A 22,464-nucleotide genomic window follows, 5' to 3' on the forward strand; every position below is an offset into this window, starting at 1 on the left:
TTAAAAAGTTAGGAGGAAGGGTAACAAGGCAGTGGAAAGAAATTCCAAGATTGCATCATCCATGATATTCTAGGAACAAATTATTCAAATAGGCAACAATTTTCTGTTTGCTTTCCAAACAACGAAAACCATCAGGAGCATATCATTTACGCTACAATCAGGCAGAACTTGCCGCAAGTCATCATCAACATATTTCCGGTGAGGTAAAATAAAAAACAGACCAAATAACTTCTAAAGACTAACACTTCATTTCCTCGGCACAGCTGGAAAGATACAAGAGCAAAAGCTCGACACTCCCCGACATGTCAGAAGCAGCGCATTCTTTAGCTGCAAGTAACTCCATTGACTAACTAAATGAACAGGAGGACCGCTGCTGTAAGTACCATCGCTCAACTGCAAGTACCATCTACCAAGCAAGGCCCAGCTTCTTCATAGGGCCATGCGTCCTGCTAGCCGACTTTCTGATATTCTTCGGTCAATTGCTGCATCGACTGAGTTCATCTGTTCATACAAATCGTGAAACAAAAAACTTGGTGTTAGATATGGTAGATGCCTCAGAAACAAAGATTCAAGCATCATCTCAGGCTCACTGGCCAAATGAAAGCTGACCTGGAGCAAAACTCTTGTCACATTCTCGACCAAAATTAAGCTACAATAAATGCTACCGTATTGGCAGAACCTCAGGCACCTAGTTTTTGCTACAAACCCATATTTGCATGCAGTGAATTGGCAATGAATAAAAATAATGCTTCAATTGAAATTAAATACATACATATTTGCCAACCGTCCAGGGCTTGGTCGATAACCCTCAGGTCATTAGCATAGCACCACGAGATTTGTCAGATTATAGAAAACTTACTATTTAAAGAACGATGTATATACCTACTTGGAACTCCTCATGTGCGCGAAATCAGCAGCATATAGGTGATCAATGAAATGAACACAGCGGGTGCTTTGTAAAAAATGTAAAAAGGTAGCACAGAACACGAATCATCTCAGATTCACATATGCTATGACCGGATGAGACTTTCATATCCCCCACAGAACATTCACGAATAAGATGCCCTTGTGAGTAAAGTTTAATACTATTTAAGTTTTCATGTGCAAGAAAAAAATAAGTGAAAATGAAAGTTGCAATTGTATCCATGAAAGAAATGTTTGTATTGCCAAATAAGGAAAACATAAGGACAAGTTTGTATCCGTGTATAACCAACAAGTCAAGAGTAGAGGAAGTCAGGAAACCTTCCAAGATGTTCACTCACTCCTTACATACAAGCATATGACGCAACATGTATGGCTTATAATGTCACTAAATGCAACAAATTGAGGTAAGCCAGTAAGCCACCACCAGCTTAACACAAAATCTATTGTTCCATTGCCCAAGCGAGTGCTTATAAAGTCCAAGTTTAATACTATTGTTCCAGGCAAATTGGGACCACCCCCAAAGCCCAAGTTCATGACAGCTGAAAAACCTTGAAAGCATGTAGCCTAATATTAAACTTTATCCTACTACTACCCTACAATAAACTGCCTATATGAGAACAGCACCAAAAATGATACAATTACCATGCATACACTAGAATTGGTTGGAGGCGTCAAAATATAATATACCTATGACTCAGTGCAGAGAGGTCACCCCTTTTTCTTTGAGAAACTAAAATAATAGTTTACACATAAAAAACACAACTTACCTGGCTAGTTTCATCATGCACCTGATACTTGGGCAATGACAACCTTCTTTCCTCCTACATAAGTCAACAAACACTTAAGGTTTTTAACATTTCAAGTCATATATATCGCTATAATGCACCAAAATTACAAGTAACCTAAAAGAACAAGAAATAACGAGTAGAAGCATACCATTGACATTGCTTCATCATCCCACACCAGATAGACCTCATTTGCAGCTGGCTGGGTACCGGATGCTTTGTTATTGGATACTGCGGGTGAAGATCCAACAGCTAGACCTCCAGTGCCTTGAACACATGGAAGCACATGTAAGTTCATTGAGAGCATATCTTGCACCATGAGTAAAAAACACGTACCAGAAATACGGGCATCATTCACCTGAAGACCCACACTACTGAAGTTATAAAAATAACAAGGGCAATAAACAGAACATTTCCTGTCGAACTAGTTTTTCTTTCAGGATAACAAAAATCAAGGCATTTTAAGATGTGACAATAACAGTTAACTGTCTATGTGAGTCTTTGATTCCTTCTTCACAAATTCAACAATGCACGTGCTGAAGTCAACCATATTAGCCCACAAGAAATGAAGATAAAGCACATTGAACAACATTGACATAAAGAAGGGTTTTAAGATCAATGTACCTTGGCTATTGACACCATATCCAACTGCTGCAGGAGAGCTTGCTGGGATGGTTCCAGGTGCAACAGATGCTACAAATGGGGAACTTGCAGCTCCATTGACAGTGGAAGTGTTAACAGGAAACAAAGGCTGGGAGACCTGAGGTGCAACAGGTGAAGGTACTCCTGGAGGAGCCATAGGAAACGATGACTGAAGTACATTAGCAGGTGCTGATGTCATAGGAGTAGGCACATTCTGAATAGGAAATAGTGGCTGTTGTGGCGGCAGCCCAGCAACTACTGGAGCAACTGAAACTGCTGGTTGTTGTGGGTATGCTACTTGTTGTGGATACCAAGCTTGTGCTGGTGGAGTAGGCCAAATTGGAGGTCGGGCCATCAAAGGATTCAGTGCAGGATTATAGCTGCCAGCAATGTGAAAGGTTTAGAAAATTTCCGAAGCGAGTGCTTATAATGATTACATATGGAATGAGGAACACAAATATTAAATTGTTACAAGTAGACAGGAGGAAGTAGAGAACGTACATTGGAGGTGCTACACCATAAGTTGGCCGTGGAGGAAATGCCATGCCTAGCGAATTTGGCATAATAACAGGCCTTACCTGCGGCACTTCTACTTTGGCTACCTTCGCTGAAGGATCTTCCTCTGCATGCGAAACAGGTGTCAGGTAAAGGGGGGAAATGGAAACGCTCTTTCTGGAAGAAAAAAAAAATGTGAACTAACAAGTTCAGCTCTTAAGAGTCAATTTATTTCCTGTGAAGGCATAATTTCATTTATTTCCTCTGTGTGAGCCTTGGATGCTGTTAAGAGTATTCAATAAACCTATGATATCTAGTGCTTTCCTAGAGAGAAGACGAAAAAAGGAGTATTCAAGAAACCTACGATATCTAGTGCTTTCCTAGCGAGAAGACGACAAAGCAACTGCTACTATTAAAAATAAGAACCAACAGAGATAGTGCCCTTCCAGATTCATCACAATTTCCAGCATTCCCCAGTCATCCAGAAAACGTAGTGAGACATATTACAGTAGAGAAACCACCATACCTTCTCCGTAGTGAGCAGCCAATACATGTGCAGGGATTCCTTGCATTCCAAAGATCTCAATGTCTGTGGACTCCCTATCAGGCTTCGCATTAGGAACCCTGCAGCAGAAAATGGTTCGACATATCCATAAGTAACAGGTTGAAGTTGTTGACAGTGCAAAAACTGCACTGTTGTGAATAACGAATAAGGCTAAAAACTCGAGGAACTGTGAGGATATCAAGGCTAACATGCTTGTAAATACCAAGTATGACATTTTACCCAATAAAACAAGCAAAGCACCAAATTAACTGCCTATGCTCGTAACAGCTCCCAACACAAGCTTGTAATCCAGAATCGCACTCTAGTTTCCTGAGCAAGTCTCAGGCCATAATAATAAAAGGGCCAGTCGACAATGATTTAATTTCGAAATGCTAGAAAATTCTGGATGCACGGACATGAGCATGTTTTCCAAAATTCAACCCTCAACTGTTGCGCCAATCAGGCAGCGCACGTGCAATCAAATCCATCAACTACGCCGCCAATAGCAAGGGTACAGCAACAGATCATATCAAGCGGCAATCAGGAGGCAAGCCCCCAATCCAGGCAGCCGCGCCGGATCGAGGAGTGCACAGATCGAGGAGGGGAGGGGGAGGAGCGGGACAGAGAGAGGGGAGGGCGTTCTCACTTGGTGACGGACTCCTTGTGGACCTGGAGGACGTGTATGGCCATGCCGGAGGCGGTGGAGAGCTTCTTGTGGCAGACGTGGCACTTGAAGTGCTTGGCCTTCTGGTGCTGGACGAGGATCTTCTCGTCGTCGAACTCGCGGTCGCAGTAGTAGCAGAAGACCTTCTCCACGCGCTTCTTCTTCTTCCCCATCGGCGCACCCCTTCCTGACGCCCCCCGCTCCTTCCTCTCTCTCTCCGGCGGCGGGGAGTTGGGCTAGGGTTTCGGCGAGGTCGGGGAGGCGGGGGAGGGAGCGGGGAAGAGGAGGAAGGAAGAAGGCGAGGGCGAAGACGTCACGCGACGCGGACGCGGACGCCGCTCTCGTCTCGTGCGGGTTGGGGGCTTGGTCGGTCGGTGCGGGATTTGGAGGGGGCTCTTTGCAAATATAACGCCGTGCCGGAGTGTTGATGATCCGTGTGATCGGTTTCGGGTTGTGACGACTGACCGACGTGCGCGGGTGGACCCCTGGTGGACTTTCCCTTTCCACGCCCTCACCTTTTGGGCTTTGGGCCTCCTCCCGTGCTATCTCTCTCTCTCTCTCACCATCTATCTCATCACACGTGTTGGCCTTATGGGCTCTTCTTAACGGATCGTGTGACACGGGCCCATTGTGTGTTTCTCTGCCAACCGAGAAGCTTGGCCCATTTAGTCCCGGGCTTTGTACCTCGCGCGCGTGAAGTTGATTGCTGCTGCAACATGAATGGACTTCGTCGTAACTCAGGGCATCAACTGCTGCCACTCCAATCGATTTCCTAGAGTTGAGGGGAAAATAAAATTAAAGGAAGGCGCAAAATGCCGTGATGTGGTGATCTGGATTGGCACATTATGACAGTCATTTTGCCGGAAACAAGTGCTGACAGGTCCATCATGAGGTTGAGGATTGATCAGATTGTTGGGTGTATCCCGTTGAAGGCGACGGATGTTATTGAAGGAACAAATAAAACGGATTGATAGCTCACTGCTCCGTCATTTTTCTTGATGTCGTATGAAAGAATACTGACAGGAGTAATAGCAACGGGCCGGGGGATGGGGGACTACCAAATATCTTCAGCAACCACCATCATGGCTTTACTCTGCCACTTGATTCAACCTAATCCACAGGCTGCTCGGTTCTCGGAGCACAAAAGAACCAGCAGATACTGACAGAGAAGGAGATTAGGAGAAGATATAGATCATACGGTGAACAGGTAAAGCAACTCATCATTTGATAGTGGCGTTTTACTTAGGGTACATCTTTTGATATTTTTTTTTTTTGCGAACCATCTTTTGAATTTGTTGAGGCTTACCTAAAACAAGGAAGCATATCCTCACACTAGTCTTCAGCTCAAGTTCAATTTCTGGTCTTATTTTCTGCCTGGAAAAAGAATACTTTTTATTGAGAAGATAAAACACTCAGCCAAACGAATCATAACTCCGTGACTGTTTAAAGAGCAAAGAGCCGATCGCATGTCAATCCCATATTGTGCTCCATAGTACGCATTGGTCTGGAAAGGAACTGGAAATGTGTCGTAAATATTACACGAAATAAGCAAACGACTAGCTCATCAGCAGAGGTTTGTCCCTGACTTAGGTCAGAGGACCAAAAACAATTGGGGCTCCGGACACAGATGTTAGCACTTTCACTTGCATGGCAGCTCAGTGCTTATAGATGCAATTCTACAGACTCATATTGTGAATGATGCTTGAATCAGTTGCTGCTCCCGGTGATTTCTTTGTAGGTACTCTTGATTTTGCTGATCAGAGCTTCCCTGCAATGCATCATCAACGCACGGAGTTAGATAAGGATACGAAAATCTACCAAACTATAGCTAGTTCCTCCTTTATATATGCAAACATAGTATCAATAATGTTGTTCTTCTCTTTCTAAATGCACAGGAGAGCTATCTGTCTTTGCATAAACAAGTTAATTGGTTAGATAAAAGTTTAGAAGCAACTTGTGCAGGATCATATCTTCATAACAACATTCCTGAAGAGATATCTTCTTTTTAGTAAACTCAGACAAAAATCGTGCATCTTTTGTGTCATGGCATAATGTAAACCCGTGTCCACATTGGCTGAGTCCTCAAACACCATATTTGCTCCAATCAGGACATATCTTACATTATTGAAAAGTGTACGAGTTCAGCAGATAAGCTATTTAATAGGTCACAAATTAAAAGAAATCTAATCATCCCACGGTTTACTTTCTACCTGTGATAATTTTTGCGTTTCAGAAAAAAGAAAGGAACAATGTGATCTTGGTAGAAGAAGAAAGATAAGGATTACATGACCAAGTTGTAGCGTAAAAAAAGGATTGAAAGAACGGTGTGTCTCACCTGTCTGGCTGGAAGATGAGGTTGCGGTATGTGAACCACTGCAGCAACACATTCCATGTGTTCATCAGAGGAGTTCATGGATCAGTAACACACGACAGAATCTATGCAACTAGAAATGCTTCAAAACTTACCCCAGTATAGCCAATTCCAACAATCTCAAGGATACCAGGAAGGAGAGGAAGCTTGTCGATGGCCTGAATGAGCAAGCAGAGAGAGGGTGAACTTAGGCGAGGAACGAACAAGGTAACAAGTTATAGCTCCTGACGTTAATAGAGCGTCCTGTACCTTGAGAGCCCCCGCTGCCGTCCAGAGCGCGACGATGGCGGCGACGCCGATGGTGGCCACGGCGTACTTGTCCTCAACTTTGTCCCACTGCCTAGAAACAACGCTCACGGTAACGCACATTGCGCAGCAAATCGGCGGCAGCAGAGAGACTCGCGGGGTAATCAAATTTAAGATAAGGACGAGGCAAAAAGGAAACAGATATGGAAGGCGTAGGGATTCTGACCGCGTCCTGCGCAGCCTTGACGATCTCCGGCACCTCCTCCGTGGCGCCCTCGCCGCCGGACGTCGCTCTGACGGCGACACCTCTCGAGATCTTGGAACCTGCTGGGCAAGTTAACAAGCAAGCTGTTAGCTGCCCAGTCACCAGCTCGTAATAACAACCAAGATAAGAGCGGGATTCAGCGATCGAGCGGCGGGACGCGACGAAGGTGTTCGTGTTCAGTGTTCTCACCGCATTGGGGGAAGGACACGACGGCGCCGGCGGGGGCGCGGCCGCGGGGCAGCGGTGCGAGGCCGAGCGGCGCGGCGAAGCGGCAGGTGGTGGCCATGGGAGCGAGCAGCTGCGCGCTCAGAGCCTCAGATCACGTGGTGGGCGGAGGAGAGGAGGCAGCAGGTGGGTGGCCTGGCTCGGCGGCGGCTTTGTGTGGGAGGGGAAGGCAGTGCGCGGCGGAGGGGAGGGACGCGGGCGCGCGACAGCCACGGCGGGGGTGGGCGATGTGGTGGAGCGCCGGGGGAGCGGATTTTGGGCGCGCCGCGCACCACACGTTGTGGGGCCGGGAATCGCCGTATGGATAGTGTCAACAGTTTCAAAGGGAAAAAAACACAGATCTAGAGTGGACAACGGCTATATACGTCGCTTAGTACATGTACACTTCTGTAGTGCACCACATGCACGAACTTTCATCATATTCATCATATCACTAAACTTTGTAGTACGTTTTTGTATATACATTGTAGAGAGGCAGACATGTATTTGTACATAGCGTATTTTGTTAAAAAAACATTATATATATAACGCCCATATATATCAACAAGGAAGCAGCAGGAGCAAATTCAAATTCTATGAATCTGCGTCTGCGTCATGGTGATATATTATCCTAATTTTTTTTGAAAATACAGTACAAACGCGGACACTCACGTACACGCATGCACACTCACCCTTTGAATACACATGCAACTCACCATTGTGAATACACATGCAACATCCGTATGGGCATCTCCAAGAGATTGAGCCGGCAGATCTCGAAATTGACAAAGTCACCGCTGTTAGCAGGCACGGGAACCGGTGCCGAGTCGAGAACTTAAACCCTAATGAGCAAGGAACCTTACCCGCGGAGCTATGCTGTAGCAAAACTAAATCGAATAAGTAGACATCAACCAAAGTGTGATTTTCGAACAATATGTGCAAATTGTGTGAATTCTGTGCTAAATGTGTAAAGAAACATGTCTACTTATTCGATTTAATTTTGCTATAATTATTCATGCATAAGTGTAGCTTTGCAGAATTGGCTCAAAATATAGGTATGAATATTATTAAATACATAAACAATATGGAATACGCCGGCCCAACTGCCCGAGATACTGAAAAGAACACTACATTCTGCATCTTTTGGTCCAGCAAGAGAAACATATTACATCCGCCTATTTTCAGGGGCCATTCCAATGCTACTACAACTCCTCATCATGTTTACAAATGCTACCGTTCAAAAATTGAACAAGTGCTATTCTGCCATGGGATATAGCTATCGCTTTTCAGATTTTATAGGCACGCCCTTGTACATGTTGGCGCGTTGCCGGAGGTCATCCACGCGCGGCCTTGCAACCTTGTTGTTGGGATCAAAGAGGAGGACCTCCTCAAAGGCCTTGAGGGCCGACTTCAGGTCTTTCTTCAGCTCATACGCGTCGCCTAGGTTATTCCAAGCCGTCACATAGCCTGGCTGGAGCTCCACGGCCTTCTCAAACTGCTTGATTGCCATGTCCAGTTTGTTATCTCGCTTGTAACTGACCCCCAGGGCGTTGTACACCTGACCACAGGAAGTGTCAATATGTGTCTGAAAGAACTAAATATTTTGTATAAATAATTACTTACGATCGACCACAGTACATGTGTTTTGGTATTATCAGCCTGTAAATTAAATATTTCCTACCTTATCCTTTCTAGCAGGCAACAAGAAAATAAACTGACTACTACAGAACACCGGTTATTGGGTACCATAAGAGGGCCATTCTATAGCTTATAGTGAACAAATCAACATGTCAAAATAAGGTATCAAGAAATCAATAAAACCTGTTATAATTTCTACCAGAACGCATCAGGATAAGCTTGCCATTAGCAAGATTCCAAAATGTAGAAATATTACCTAGTAGTTGAGGACAACTAACCTGTGCAAGATCTTGCTCATCTCTATCCCATTTGTCAATTGCTTGCTGCAGATATTTGATAGCGGCTGGATAAAATTTTCTCCGTAGCATAACTGCTCCAAGCTCAAAATACTCAGTAGCGCTTGCATCACCACTTCTCACTTGTTCCTAGTAATTAGGTTGGTGCGTTTTAGTAAATCACATGAGAGATTGCGATAGGATGTAAACATGAAATTAGAATAGCATACGAAAACTGTTTGGCAATTCTATTATGTTTTAAGCACCATCCACATTCCACAACAAGACACCTCTATCAGCACAGATAATGACCTTTTCTTAGCATGATATCAGGATTGTAACCATGGTTTGTGCAAAAGATCAGCTCTATTTTCTAAATAATAACATTTTTATCCTATGCAATGGGCAACTGCCCTCCTTCCTAAGCGAGATACTCCCACCATTTTTATAAAGTGTGCTAAACAAAAGAGAATGGATCGAGTAATCAGGTTTATGATTCTGATAACAGTACATAAGGAAAATACGGTGTTGTGTCCCAATTGATATTGTCAATATTTATGCAGTATCAGTATGAAAACAAATTTTTACACTTCAGAATTGCAGTTGTTTCTGTAGCATTTGTAATGAGTTAGCTCTACATTGTAATGTAACCAAAAACAAATGTTTGAGAGACTTACTTGCAGCTCTTTGGCAGAAAGATCAAGCTCTCTGCGAACGAGAACCTGACGAATAACAAAAAATGTACCAGCTCCAAGCAGGCCAAGTAGTATGAGAAGATACGACAGCTGAATTCCCAGCTCAAACAGCTCACCGACCTCATACACCATATTTAATTTTGTTCCCACACTGGACTGTGCTGATTGTGCAGTACTCAACCATACCATAGTGCAACATGGAAGTGCACCGAATTGCAGAAGCAAATTCCTGCTGCTTCTATTATCCTTGTCTGAAGAGAGACAGAAAGCTTCTGGTATTTGAAGGCACATAAAACAGCATATGTCAGTTAAAAAAATGCAGAGAAGTGATTCCTAGCTTGAAACACCCAAAGTTTATAGCACCTTATACAATTCAATACAGTTTACAAAATATGTTAAATGACATTCAGAGGTTTTGCCATTTAAATTTCAGTAAATAATCGGCTGCAAAGGCTCTTCAACGCTTCCGCTAGCCCTAGACTCGGAATACTCTGCTTAAGAGATCCCCCTCTCCGGCCAGAGAGGATTATACTAGCTAGGTTCCTATATTTGGGCAATATCAGATTTACATCAGCTGAATTAGCATCATTTGTAAAATTACCTTTTTTCCCTTTCTGAGATATTAGCTGACCAGTGTGTGTTCTTATCTATTGTCATTTGCTCATGAGGTTCTTTACTATACTACTATTATCAAAAGGACAGAAATCGTATGATCACATTACTAACCTAATTTGCTCACGTTTACAATCATACTACCAAGCGAGATTGTTCTCACTTAAACAGCAAACAGTTAATATATAGTTTCAAAATACTGAAGTGCTTATAATAAAAGGACAATAAGTGGGTTTTCTTTTTCTGGGAAGAAAATTCGTACAAGCACAGAGATTTGGTAGAACAGACTTACCTTCTATTTCTGAAGCTAAAATGACTCCTCTCGTTGGTGATATGCCTTCCTTAGCAACAAAGAAAAAACCACAAATAAGATTGGATTTGAAGCCAAGACATGTTGGTGTAAAATGGTTCTTCTAGTTAATGAAGATGCTTCTTCTAGTTATTATAGGAGCAACAGAAGACACATCCATCGTGTGCGTAAGAGTACCGATACAAATTTGAAAGGAAGCTTTTACTTGGGCCGAATTTAGAACTTTTTAAACATTTATAGCGCACCCTTTGAACTCAAATTACTTAGTTCTTGGCAGTTCATTCCATTGTAGTTAGAATTAGCAGGCATCACAGTGAAAAGTTACAGAACTGAAAATTGTCAGATGACAAGCATTTGTAATGAAGCCTGCAGAACCTTCTAACTGCCTTCGATTGGAAGAAGAAAAATACATCTAAAAATGGAACAAGCTCTGTAAACTCTGAAAAGATGAAGGATTAAAGTACAGCTTGGGGTCCCTTTCTTCATGGAAATCATCATTACTATGTGTTGGTGTATTTGGATGATGTGCAATGACATCATTTTCAGGCACATTGATCCCACACTTCAGGCATGCCGTGCTCTCTTCAAGAAGGAATTTGCTCTAGTTATTCTAAGAGCAAAGCCAGTTCATGTCCAAGCTATGACCCAATGGCTAGAGCTCCTTGCTTAGTTCTCCTGATTTTCTTTGTTTCCTTTTTTGTTTCCTAAACTTGTTTGGGAATCTTTTCTGTACTTTAAATTTCATAATACGTATAATTAAATATAATCAGTAGGGGGAAACCCCTCCTGTTTCATCAAAAAAAATATGAAGGATTTGGTAGCTCCAAACAAAAGGAGCTCTCATTCCGAACTCCTACAACACGCTGGGTTTACTCACCAAGAGAAGCGCCCTCCTTCCAGCAGAGGGAAGGAAGAGGACGGCGGCGGACAGCGGGGAGGACCCCGAGGCGGCGAGCTCCGGCGGGAGTAGTCACGGAGGCGCGCTCAGCGGCGCGAGCTATGAAGACGCGACCTCCGTGATGGCAGTGCGCGGAAGGCTTGGCGACCGAAGAGGGTGCCGCCGGGCGGAGGAGGAGGCGGCCGGGATCGACCCACGCTTGCGACGGGAAGAGCAGCAGGCGCGCCATGGCCCGGCCGAGGATGGGATTCCCGAGCTGGAAGATAGGCCTGCTGCCCGCCGCTAGAGTACACGATTATTCAGACCCACAGCCGTTTATCTGCCCCCGCCGTGAGATCTGGGCCGTTCGATTCGGGATCCAACCGTTGACGCAGCATAACCGTCACTCGCTAACCCCCATCTACTTTGTAAGAAATCTACAGCGACATCTCAAGTACAGGAAGCCGACAGGCTACGACATCGCAATTTTCCACCTGCTTTTGCAATTTCTGCTAGAAGAATATTATTTGAATGTCTTCTGTTCTGCATTACACCGACGCTGAGGTACAGCTACACCCACAAAAACTGAAACTACATATTCACACAACAATTACTCTGCCACACGTGACACCTCAAGCAAGTTCCAGCATGGACGTGTTCAGTGGCAACGCGACTGCAGGAAACCCTATGCATTGCTCTGTGATCCTGTTTGACCCTCAATCTGCTCCATAATCCTTTCTGCCTTCATCCAGAAGTCAGCATCGTCATCATCCTCCTGCAGATACGTGGATCAGTATGCTTTACGATTGGGCAGACTGAGCTCAGCAAAAGCAACAGCAGAGAACCAAGGGGACTACTGACCAAGTTAAAAGGGTCCGAAGCACGCTCGATGTTCTCGATGCTGTCAGCAAATTTCACTGCTTCTTCCCACCAATCAGGATCCTCATAACTCTCCATGACGGATTTACCACCAGACAGATAGCACCCGTTCCTGCTGCTGTCGTCGAAGTTGATTTCTACAACTTCACCCTGGTATTCTGCCTGGGCTGACTCTGCTACTGAGCTAAGCTCAGGCATCACGTCCCAGGGTACAGGACGGAGTGGTGATCGATAACCTACTCCAAAGCATTGCTGTTATGAAAAAAATAGGGATAATCTGTGAACTGATAATCAATGCATTGATGCTCCTCACTTACCTTGACAGTCAGGATCATAACACTTTTGGTAGTACGCTGCTCTTTGAAAGTCCACAATGTACATCACTGGTGCATTTGACATAATTGTTGATTAGCTAACGTGAACAAGAAATAGCAACAGTATTGGAGACAGCTGATGCTGCAGGGCAAAATTGTCATTGCCACTTTCTAAATGTTATTGTTACCATGATTGCTCTTATGCTCTCTTCCAATATTCTCGCAGTATCTGCTCCTTAACATACTATATATCATCAAACCATACTGTGAAAACCAGTACCAGGATCGAATTTTTCCTGCAGTGAAATGAATGCAAAAATGTTTCAGGTTACAATATATATCCAGTTATCCCAATATTAGAATAGTATTACATGCACATCATAGGATGAAGCATTTATTAGCCATCATTATTGATTATGCAAATAAAGTAGTAACATAAATTATGTCGAATATAATGTACTACTCCCTCCGTTCCAAATTGTAGGTTGTTTTGGCTTTTCTAGATTCATAGATATTATTATGCATCTAGACATACACTATATCTAGATGCATAATAATATCTATACACCTAGAAAAGCCAAAACAACGAACGGAGGGAGTATTAGATTAACATTTTTATTACTCAAAACGCCAAAAATATGCACTCCTTCATCAAAGGAAGCAGAGTTTTCATTGTTGATGTTTGAGGAGCCGTGGTTATAGAGTATAGACAATGACAGAAGTGGATCTCAAGCCAGCTCTAGTGAAGTCTGTGTATTTGGATACACACAGGTTTCCAAATCCAACTCGGGTTCAGTTTTGGCAAAAAGAATGAAAAAGAAAATAAAGCAAGGATATTGGACAAGATATCGCTTGGACATGGATACATCTGTCAGAATCTAATTTGAATTCAGGTATCTGACTCCGCAAAATTATTTGAGGTGTTCAACTAACTACAGTTAATCACAAGAATGCACAGCAGTGTCCCCGCCAGATATGCATTTGAAAGTGGTATGCATCAGTTGTTCTATTTCAGTAATTCTGATATTTGAAAAAAAAACAAATCAAGAACAAGATTTATAGAGCTTACCATTCCTAGCCTTCAGAAATAGAAAAAAATATATCACAACTGTTGCAATGATATAATACAAAACTAAGTTCCTTAACATGATTGCACATGAACATCCATGACCATTACAAAATTTGGAAAAGGTGAAGGCAACAAAAACATGGGAAAAGTGCAAAACATCCTGTGAAGTATACATAAACACATTAGAATTTAGACACATTAACAACTATCAGAACAAATAAAAAGACAATTACAAGGAAGGCAAACAACCTGAAACATTTCCAAAAGAAGCGATAGACTCAATAAAGCCATCTAAAGCTGGAAAAGGAGATTTTCCATAGGTAGATTCTTGAGGAAAATCACTTCGATAAGTGGAGATGGAGTTCTTGCTCCTTCCATGAATCTGGTCATGGCAAAATACAGAAAATATATGTACAAAATCAGCATATAATCCATTTTCTTAAGTGGAAAAAGGTCAACTACATACCATCAAGTAGGCACTACCATATTTTTAAATTTTCAAACTAGAATAATCACAACTGCACAAGTGCTGAACTCAAGATTAGTGATATTCTAAGCACAGTAACCATTCATTGCAACTCCTAAACAAAAAAACTCGACCTGCGGGCGGAGGGGGGGGGGGTGCAGCCTGAAATTTGCTCCCACGGGGAGTCAAACCCACAACTCAGTTAGCTGCACAAAACACACCTCAAACGCCAGAAAAACTACCCTGTTTCCAGTCCAAACCAACTGTGTTGCCGTTTTTTAGTTGTTCTTCAATTACCCTAACTCCGGCTGTTTATTTAACAGAACTGCCTACACAACTTTGGCTAGGCTTCAGAGTACAAATAATTTTTTTTAACTAACAACATTACCAGAATAAAGGTAATTATGGTAATTTTAACATGCATCTAAATATTTATGCCAATGCTGAAGTGATTTGTAATATGAAGGTAAGAAAATATAAAAGATTCAGATTATTTTCAGAAAAGTACACTAGCACGAAAACTGTAATGCTCTGATCCAAATTGCATATACTTACTTGAGGCATGCTGAATTCAGAGTCAAAATGCAACGTTTTCTTGCATTCCAAGTCCAGTTTACATATCAAAAGTTTGTCACAGTTATCATCTAATCTGCAAATAAGTGACTCCATAAAGACATCTTTATCATTCTGTAATAATTAGAATATGATATTAGATTGCAATAGCAATACAGATATCAAAATCACATAAGCTTTTCAAGAGAATGACATATATAGATGACTACTGACTGCTGGAATGACAGAGATAATAACTTTAAAAAAAATATGAAAGAAACAGGAAACCAGAGATTATATATTTTATTATATTACTCATCTACTGAGCAGGTTTTACGTTCCTTCAAGCAGTAGAAACAGAAGTCAAAACTTATACCTAAATTGTCTTCTGCATTCCAGAATTAAGACAAAAGGCCTCAGAAAAACATTTAGAGCATTATTATACGACATAATTGCAAAACAATCAGAGTGAAATATCAACAAACAGGCTGAATTTAGCTCTGCTGACAATCATATTCACTTAGTAACAAAAAATAGAGTGTGTGATCAAGAGCTTACCATTTCTTTGCATTTGAAGCGTCTGCTAGGCACAAGAAACGAATTCTTCCCGGATTTTGATGAGAAAGCCAAACGGAAACAACGATTACGAGAGTAAACGGCAGTATCCATAAAGAGCTGATCAACAGGACCTGTAGAGCTACTCTCTTTTGTAATATACAGTTTATCAAGGTTAGGATTGGCTGCACGCTGAGCTGCAATTTGTGAACAGACCTGCGGGGAAGAATAAAACTTAGAGTCAGTCCCGAAGTGTAGTAAAAAAGTAAAGATAAGTACTTGCAATTTTGATGTGGACAGTGGATCTGAAAACCAGAAACACTATTGCTGAACTAGTGAACTGTCATAATTCTTCCAAAGGTTCTTACATAAACTCTTATTGGATATCCTACTCTAGAGTCTATGGATCATACAACACACAATCCACAATAACTTTTGACTTCCATGCTGTTAAGTTTTGGTACACTGTATTCACAATACTGCTCAAAAAATAAATTTTAAAACTGTTGAGCACTTCAATATAACCAGTAGAACAGTAGCAATAGTAGAAACTAACGTACTTTCTGATGCAAACAAAAATGGAGATCGAGATTGAATAATACCTCAGAGACAAATGCACCAACATGGGAGTTGTCTTTGAATGCAGTATTGGGTATACGAATGATTAGATGGCGTGAAAACTTCTCTAAAAAGAGAAAATGATAATAGTTGTCATGTGATTATCATTAAGCAGTATGGTCATCATGACAATTGACTAACGCATAATGTGTAAAATACTCTGAAAATGGCAATGATAAAAAAAACACTTTGTAAAAAGTGATTAACAACACCCCCCCCCCCCAAAAAAAAAACAAGAAGAAGAGGAAGAAGATGTATTCACTTTCCCCACTCTTTGATTTTAACCTGAATACCACATGGATGGAAAAGATGTGAGTGAAGTGCAAAGAAAAGATAAGACTGGGACAATAGTGACTTCCTAGCAAATCAAATAACAGTACTGTGAGATAAATCACTGCATTAAGTTAGAATTGCCATGCCCTGAAGGCGGATTCCGCTTTAATTTTAATGGAAAATTGTTGGGATTGAACCAGATTTGATTATTTGATCCAATCAAAACGTAATTGAGGCACCTTCAGTAGATGAGTCTAACTCTGTGATCCACTCTTCTTGTGCTTCAATAGAGTATTTATCGTGTAAGGCACTAAATATAACAGCAACCAATATATCGACCATTTCATCTGCATCTCTCTTCTTGTTCAATCTTGTATCAAACTCAAGATCAAAGTAAATGTGGCAAGGTGAACCCTGTAGAAGCAATCGAGCTGTTAGATTGGACGTGACAGTTAAAAGACAATAAATGGAGCAGTATAATCTCGTTCCTGCTGAATCAGATCACAAGGCACAATAGCACATGAGTTCCACAAAGGTAATTCAAGAATCCATTCGAAATCATTTCCCAAGTGAGTGAGTATATGCACTATAAACAAAGGTCGATGAAGTTTATGTGCTTTATCAACTTTTTTTTTACTTATTCTCTATATCAGATCCAGCCATACAGGAATAGAACATCAAACCAATGTGAGAAAGACACATTTGCATGATACCGTGCAAGGTGGCACAGAATCAACAGACGATGACTTACCTCCTGGATAACTTCGTAGTGATGGCGAATCTTGGAATCCATATCATTGTACCTGCAAGGATACAGCAATAAGGAGCAGTGACTAAGTGCAGGCTGTATAAATGGCTGGTTATGCACTATAACTTCATAATTAGCTACAAAGTAAAGGGCCCATATTCAACTGCAAAAGAGCGGTTATGCACACACAAACAAGAATGGTGTGCAAGAGATCCAGTTTATTAAAGACAAAACCTTCTCCAGAACTCGTCGTATGTAGACACAAGGAACCTTCTTGTCCCAGTCCTATGATCTTGATAGCTAAAGACATTGGTATGCGTGTGTGCCTTGGAGAACCTGATCGCCTCCTCTTGCCTAGGAAATGTAGCCCACACAACATCCCTGTATAACCGACAAAAAACAGTAGCTCAGACCAGATCACCAGAATGGACATTATGTGCTATCAGCTAGAGCACCAAATGTGGCATGTACTGAATTGCCCACCTGGGGATCGAGTCGGTTTGCTTCTTCAGATCAATGCGGATCTCACGCAGCAGCCTCAGGAGGCTGAGCGGCTTCTTCACCGGTACGCCTTGCGGGGAACCGTAGAACACGATCGGGGACATCTGCTTGCGGCCTGTAAATTTGATCGCCCCCGACGACGGCGCGCCATGCTAGGAAGCGCAAGGATCGGCGGAAATCCTCAGTTTTCTTTCGGTCCATATAAAACATGAACAGGGAAATGCCTCGATTTCCTCACCTTGTCCGCGCCGGCGTCTGGCGTGGGATCATAGGAGGAGCTCCCGCCACCGCTACCGGCGGTCCCAGCCGCGGGGGAGACCCGCGACCTCTTGCCCCGCCGGAGCGGCCTCTCCCTGAACGCCGACTCTGGGGGCCATTGGAAAGGCGGGCCGCATCACCGTCAGCGAGAATCGGGAGACATTGCAAAGTAGGGAGGGGGACAAAATAGTATAGCAGAAGATTTTGGGAGAGCGGGGAGCATACGAGGTGGGGAGACGCCGCATTTGAAGCAGGCGAAGAGGCGGTCGACGTCGTCCTTGGGATCGTAGGCCGCCATCGCCCTCAACTCGATTGGGTCTTCGATTCGCCCGCGCTGGTGAGATCTCTCTCTAGGGTTCGTTCGGTTTTGCGGGGGTTCCTAGTGCTCGTGAGCGGGAACCTGGTTTTCCCTCCTCGTTGAGGGCGGGAGCCGTTGGTTTGCTGGGACTGGGAGGTTCGCTGACAGACTGACAGTGTTGACTGTTGACTTGAGTTTTGATTTGTGAGTGTAAGATTGTTGGGGTCTGTTACTTCGTTTTGGGATAACAAATTCAACACTTTAAAAATGTCGAACTTGGATCATTTCACACCGAGAAAATAGAACACCGTAACATGTCACCCAAAAAAATTCAAATGAAAGGGAACTGTTAACCATCAACTGCTACAGGGGGAAAACTAACTGTTTAAATCAACAAAGAATTGACAGGATTGTGAATCTCTGTTTGTTTCTTACAGCTAGTATACAAAAGAATCGACATCTGTGTTTCTGTACAAAAAGAATTAACAGATTTCTGTAGAGAAATCCCATAGTCTACAGGTGAGACGGCCCTATGTCATCATAGAATACACTGCTGCTAGACAATTGCGTCGGAACGAGTGGGGAATTCAAGGCCTCCAAGCGCAGGGATGTTGTGCAGATCCTCTGCAGAGTACAAGGGAACGAACCAGAACAGCTTTTTGGTGCCAAAGACCTGCAGTAACCTGTAGGATTACGTACAGGACTTACATGATATAAAGATCAGACAACGAATATGCCGTAAAGCTTACCTGCTCCAAGTTTCTTCTCCATCCTAGGTCATATTTCCATGAAACTGACTTCTTTCGCTCGTAGACCTGGAACAAGTTTGGTCCAATGCAATCATATTGTATTGTTTTTGAAATGCCATCAAGGGAACAAGCTATTTATCTACGGGGATGTAATGCTGAAATCACTGAGCTGCGGAGAGGAAAACAACCAAAATCTGAATTAAAATGATTGGACAGTTGGAAACCTTTTCCATGTGCTATATAATTTCCTTTGATGAATACTGCATTTTGAATCTTAAAGTCATGATGGACACATGGCCAGTTTCCAAATTAACAGGCAATCAGGTTGATGAAGTTTGATGTTTCATTGTTTCATCAAGACATTTCTTCAATCTATGACCATTAAAGCACGAGGATTAATGTTCACAGAATTACCTCTATAGAAGTCGTATTACTTGTAACAAGAGACGTGTGCATGCCAATGAAACAGAGGAGGCTCAGCACAAATGCTAAATTGAGAACTGCAATTAAGACTAGCTGTTAAGTAACTTGCACAACTTTGGGGTAAGTTTGGCACTTCCAAGGGGAAAAAAGATTTTACCAAAAGCAAGAAATAGAATAGCAATATCCCCAGGAGAGCTGGAACGCCTACTTTCATCTTGAAAGAACTCAATAAAGTTTGGAAGTAGTACCAAGGTATCCAGCACTGTCTCAGCAAATGTATACACCTATATGAGATAAAAAATGAACCTTAACAGGAAACATTGCAAGAAATAAGGTATCTAAACAGACAAACAGAGAACTATCACTATAGAAGAGGTAATGAGTAAATAAAAACATGTGTGTTTGAGGGGTAAAGAACACAATCATGTCTCTCTGTTTTTTTATTTTGTTCTAAGTACAAGCATGGGCTTGACTTTTAGGGCTGTTTGCTAATGGTTAACAAACTTATCTAGTAGTAGAAAGAGATCACATACTTGCATACCATTAGTTGTTGGTAGGTCAGCATGTCAACTAGGAAGTAGAAGTATAGCCAAGTATTTATTACATACTTGCAAGAATAACCAAACCACAAAAGTATTGCAAAGTATCCATTACATATTTGCAAGAACAACCAAACCATAAAAGTAATGCCAAGTATGTACTACATGTTTGCAAGAACAACCAAACCAGTACAATGGCTGAACTTGAAGGGAAAATGTTAAAGGCCTTGGTTAGCATTTACAGGCTCCTTAGCGCAGAAGAATCAAATAATTGTCAGCATAAAGGGATGAACAAACACACGTTTGAGATTGAATTTTTGCAGGTTATGTAACTTCATCTATACTGCAGACTTGATTTTTTTGAAACGTTGCAACATGTAGGGTTACCTATATTTATGCTTAAGGGGACACCCGAACCATAGGACAGCAATGAATTTCTGCTTATGCTAAAAGGGATACCATATGAAGTGTTTCAGCTGTACCAGGAAAAGGAGAAAATACTTGTAGTTCCTTGCTCCAACACAGTTCACTACCCAAATGCAGTGATGGTCCATTTTAAGCACACATCTGTTACCTGCATGGTCCAAGAACCTGGTGAAGGACTAGATGACATCTAACTTATTCATCCTAAATTTAATGGACACAGTAGAACTTAGATAAACCTTTTTTTTCAAATAAAGGTGAGCAAGATGGCAGATCCTCAGCCAAGCTAATAAAACCAGAAAAAATCAAAGAGATTCTTGGCTATGCATCTGTATCTGGTAGATTTACTACACGAGGACTGGTCAACATTCAATGCCACTATAGCTACTAGATATTTTGCAGTAAGTTGACAGTATTTGCTTAAGGAACATCAACAAGAAGATCCAGATCAGGGACCCAAAAACTGAACAGTGCCAAAAAAAGTTAATCTAAATATGAGACATAAGTTGAATGATAGTTGCCATTCAACAGGAAACATGACTTACAGACAGAACAATGATGACAGCGGGGAGGTTTGCCATTTTGACAACGAGAGCAATAGCTAGGAGCACTTCCTTGCTCCTCTGAAGAGGAACCAGGATCCCCACTATATTCGACATCATGTCTCCAGTTTTCAGGTACAGCACCAGGATCAGTGAAAACAACCATCAAATAGCACCACAGAATCATTGCAAGCTGCAGAAGAAACAAGATCCCTGAAGAAGTTTAAGCGAGACAGAATCAAATATAATCATGATCTGTATTTCACATTTTTAAGCCCAATCTGGAAAGCAAAAATATAATAACTCAAAGCTACCATTGGTAAAATGAAATAATCTCACAGACGCTGGAAGAATCATTTTTTTCCAATATGGAATCTAGAAACATGCTGTCGAACTTCTCTAACTTATGGAAAAGAAGGCATCTGGAGACCACTAACTTATGTGAAAATGGTATATTTAGATTTGTTATGAAAAAAATCACAACTATTTAGTAACATGCTTATATAAAAAGGCAACAGTCAAAGTTGCAGCTTGAGGATGAGCAGAAGTTGCCACATCCAAGAGAATACGCCAGTAATTAGTTTTGTGTCCAACCTGCTCAATCCAAGCAACCTTTCAATTCCTTCGGTCAACCACACTCTGCCTAACGGAACTGTTCCCACAAATGACTGAGCTGCTTCGCAAGTCAAATCTGTTTTGGCAGTTGCACAACAGCATAGGTCTAAAACTCTAAACAGTGGATATCATCATAAATCCAGTACCCACGGTGCATATGACTGAGATGCACATTTGACAAGCATAGCTTAAATTAACCCTATAATCCCAGGTAGTCATGAACTCGTGGTGGTGGACGTGCAATGTGATCAATGAAGAGACATACCAGGGAAATCAATTCTAATCCTGCAGGCTTCTACAAAGCACTAGATTGCACATTTTGAGAGCATTACTAAAAACAGACAGTTACGTCCGAATCTTGTCAAATCTCTCGGGCTCTAGAGGCTTCTACAATTAGGCCCCATACTGCAAATTTGTCACGGCACGGTGGGACACTAAAAATAGATCTTAACATAAAAAAGGGGAGCGGAGAAGGAGCAAGGAAGGGCGTCGGCGCTTACGAGTACGTGGAAGGCGGCGAGCACGGCGGCAGCTCCCGCAGCGGCGACGCCCCCGGCGAGGAGCATGGGCCCCCAGGCGTAGACGACGACCGCGTAGTAGGATACGGCGGCGATGGCGGCGACGAGCGCCACCATGAGGTAGCCCAGCCCGCGCAGCCCCGCGCAGGCGCGGAACGGGTTCACGTGCCGGCAGCAGTCCATCCCTGCGGCCGCCGAGCGGAGGAGGCAACGGCCAACGCGGCGGCAGCGGCGACGAGGGAACCGGGAGGAGGCGGAGGGGACGGGGGCTGCGTGCGTGTCGGTGGCGGCGCGCGCTGGCTGTTGCTGGTTGCCCCTGGGTGGGCTTGGTCCGTCGCTGACTACTGGGCTCAGTGGTGAGCGACAGAGATCTTGTTGCTGCCGGCGGGAGGCTGGAGTGAAGGTACGGTAATTGCTGCTTTTCTTGACTGTGACTGTGAGCATATCCAAGGCTTCACGGCATTGGAAAAAGCAAAAGGTCCGAAATCTCGAGCAAAAGAAATGGGGACAGGGGACTAAAAATTTTAGGGAGTGTTTGAGACGGCCGCTAAACTTTAGCCTGTCACATCGAATATTA

At 42.7% G+C, this 22,464-nt stretch overlaps 5 protein-coding genes across 9 annotated transcripts; all 5 read right to left on the reverse strand.

The window, feature by feature from the left end:
• Positions 1–89: 89 nt before the first annotated feature.
• Positions 90–4,439, reverse strand: LOC117842174 (protein SUPPRESSOR OF FRI 4). 4 transcript variants are annotated; one of them, XR_004637473.2, is made up of 8 exons: positions 4,037–4,439; positions 3,373–3,470; positions 2,853–2,973; positions 2,334–2,731; positions 1,861–1,976; positions 773–1,745; positions 610–698; positions 90–501 (listed from the first exon to the last, which is right to left on the reverse strand). XR_004637473.2 is itself a non-coding variant. In XM_034722542.2 (7 exons), the coding sequence occupies exons 1-7, from the start codon at positions 4,225–4,227 to the stop codon at positions 430–432; spliced, it is 1,050 nt and encodes a 349-aa protein (XP_034578433.1). In that variant the 5' UTR covers positions 4,228–4,439; the 3' UTR covers positions 90–429. The 4 variants fall into 4 exon arrangements, 1 of the variants encoding a protein (XP_034578433.1); XR_011897387.1 differs by having other exon boundaries at positions 90–698; XR_004637472.2 differs by having other exon boundaries at positions 610–1,745.
• Positions 4,440–5,521: 1,082 nt separating this feature from the next.
• Positions 5,522–7,385, reverse strand: LOC117842177 (protein CURVATURE THYLAKOID 1B, chloroplastic). Of its 2 annotated transcripts, none has more exons than XM_034722547.2 (6): positions 7,126–7,385; positions 6,898–6,995; positions 6,675–6,761; positions 6,521–6,583; positions 6,390–6,427; positions 5,522–5,822 (listed from the first exon to the last, which is right to left on the reverse strand). In XM_034722547.2, the coding sequence occupies exons 1-6, from the start codon at positions 7,220–7,222 to the stop codon at positions 5,762–5,764; spliced, it is 444 nt and encodes a 147-aa protein (XP_034578438.1). In that variant the 5' UTR covers positions 7,223–7,385; the 3' UTR covers positions 5,522–5,761. The 2 variants fall into 2 exon arrangements, with proteins under 2 accessions (XP_034578438.1, XP_034578437.1); XM_034722546.2 differs by having other exon boundaries at positions 6,898–6,998.
• Positions 7,386–8,179: 794 nt separating this feature from the next.
• LOC117842175 (tetratricopeptide repeat domain-containing protein PYG7, chloroplastic) lies at positions 8,180–11,864 on the reverse strand. The gene is made up of 5 exons (XM_034722544.2): positions 11,548–11,864; positions 10,653–10,697; positions 9,731–10,020; positions 9,057–9,203; positions 8,180–8,698 (listed from the first exon to the last, which is right to left on the reverse strand). The coding sequence occupies exons 1-5, from the start codon at positions 11,795–11,797 to the stop codon at positions 8,417–8,419; spliced, it is 1,014 nt and encodes a 337-aa protein (XP_034578435.1). The 5' UTR covers positions 11,798–11,864; the 3' UTR covers positions 8,180–8,416.
• A 138-nt stretch (positions 11,865–12,002) lies between these two features.
• On the reverse strand, positions 12,003–18,335 carry LOC117842172 (uncharacterized). Its single transcript, XM_034722540.2, has 14 exons — positions 18,006–18,335; positions 17,761–17,888; positions 17,505–17,674; positions 17,256–17,402; positions 17,025–17,076; positions 16,513–16,687; positions 15,985–16,067; positions 15,386–15,598; positions 14,831–14,962; positions 14,059–14,191; positions 12,929–13,036; positions 12,744–12,809; positions 12,409–12,662; positions 12,003–12,322 (listed from the first exon to the last, which is right to left on the reverse strand). The coding sequence occupies exons 1-14, from the start codon at positions 18,076–18,078 to the stop codon at positions 12,233–12,235; spliced, it is 1,824 nt and encodes a 607-aa protein (XP_034578431.1). The 5' UTR covers positions 18,079–18,335; the 3' UTR covers positions 12,003–12,232.
• A 107-nt stretch (positions 18,336–18,442) lies between these two features.
• Positions 18,443–22,070, reverse strand: LOC117842176 (probable protein S-acyltransferase 12). The gene is made up of 7 exons (XM_034722545.2): positions 21,870–22,070; positions 20,758–20,947; positions 20,272–20,363; positions 19,408–19,534; positions 19,242–19,327; positions 18,828–18,893; positions 18,443–18,751 (listed from the first exon to the last, which is right to left on the reverse strand). Exons 1-7 carry the CDS (start codon positions 22,068–22,070, stop codon positions 18,635–18,637), a joined length of 879 nt encoding a protein of 292 aa, XP_034578436.1. The 3' UTR covers positions 18,443–18,634.
• Between the last annotated feature and the right edge of the window lie 394 nt (positions 22,071–22,464).

This window comes from Setaria viridis, chromosome 2, assembly GCF_005286985.2.
Source record: "Setaria viridis chromosome 2, Setaria_viridis_v4.0, whole genome shotgun sequence".
In the NCBI taxonomy this organism is placed as follows: Eukaryota; Viridiplantae; Streptophyta; class Magnoliopsida; order Poales; family Poaceae; genus Setaria; species Setaria viridis.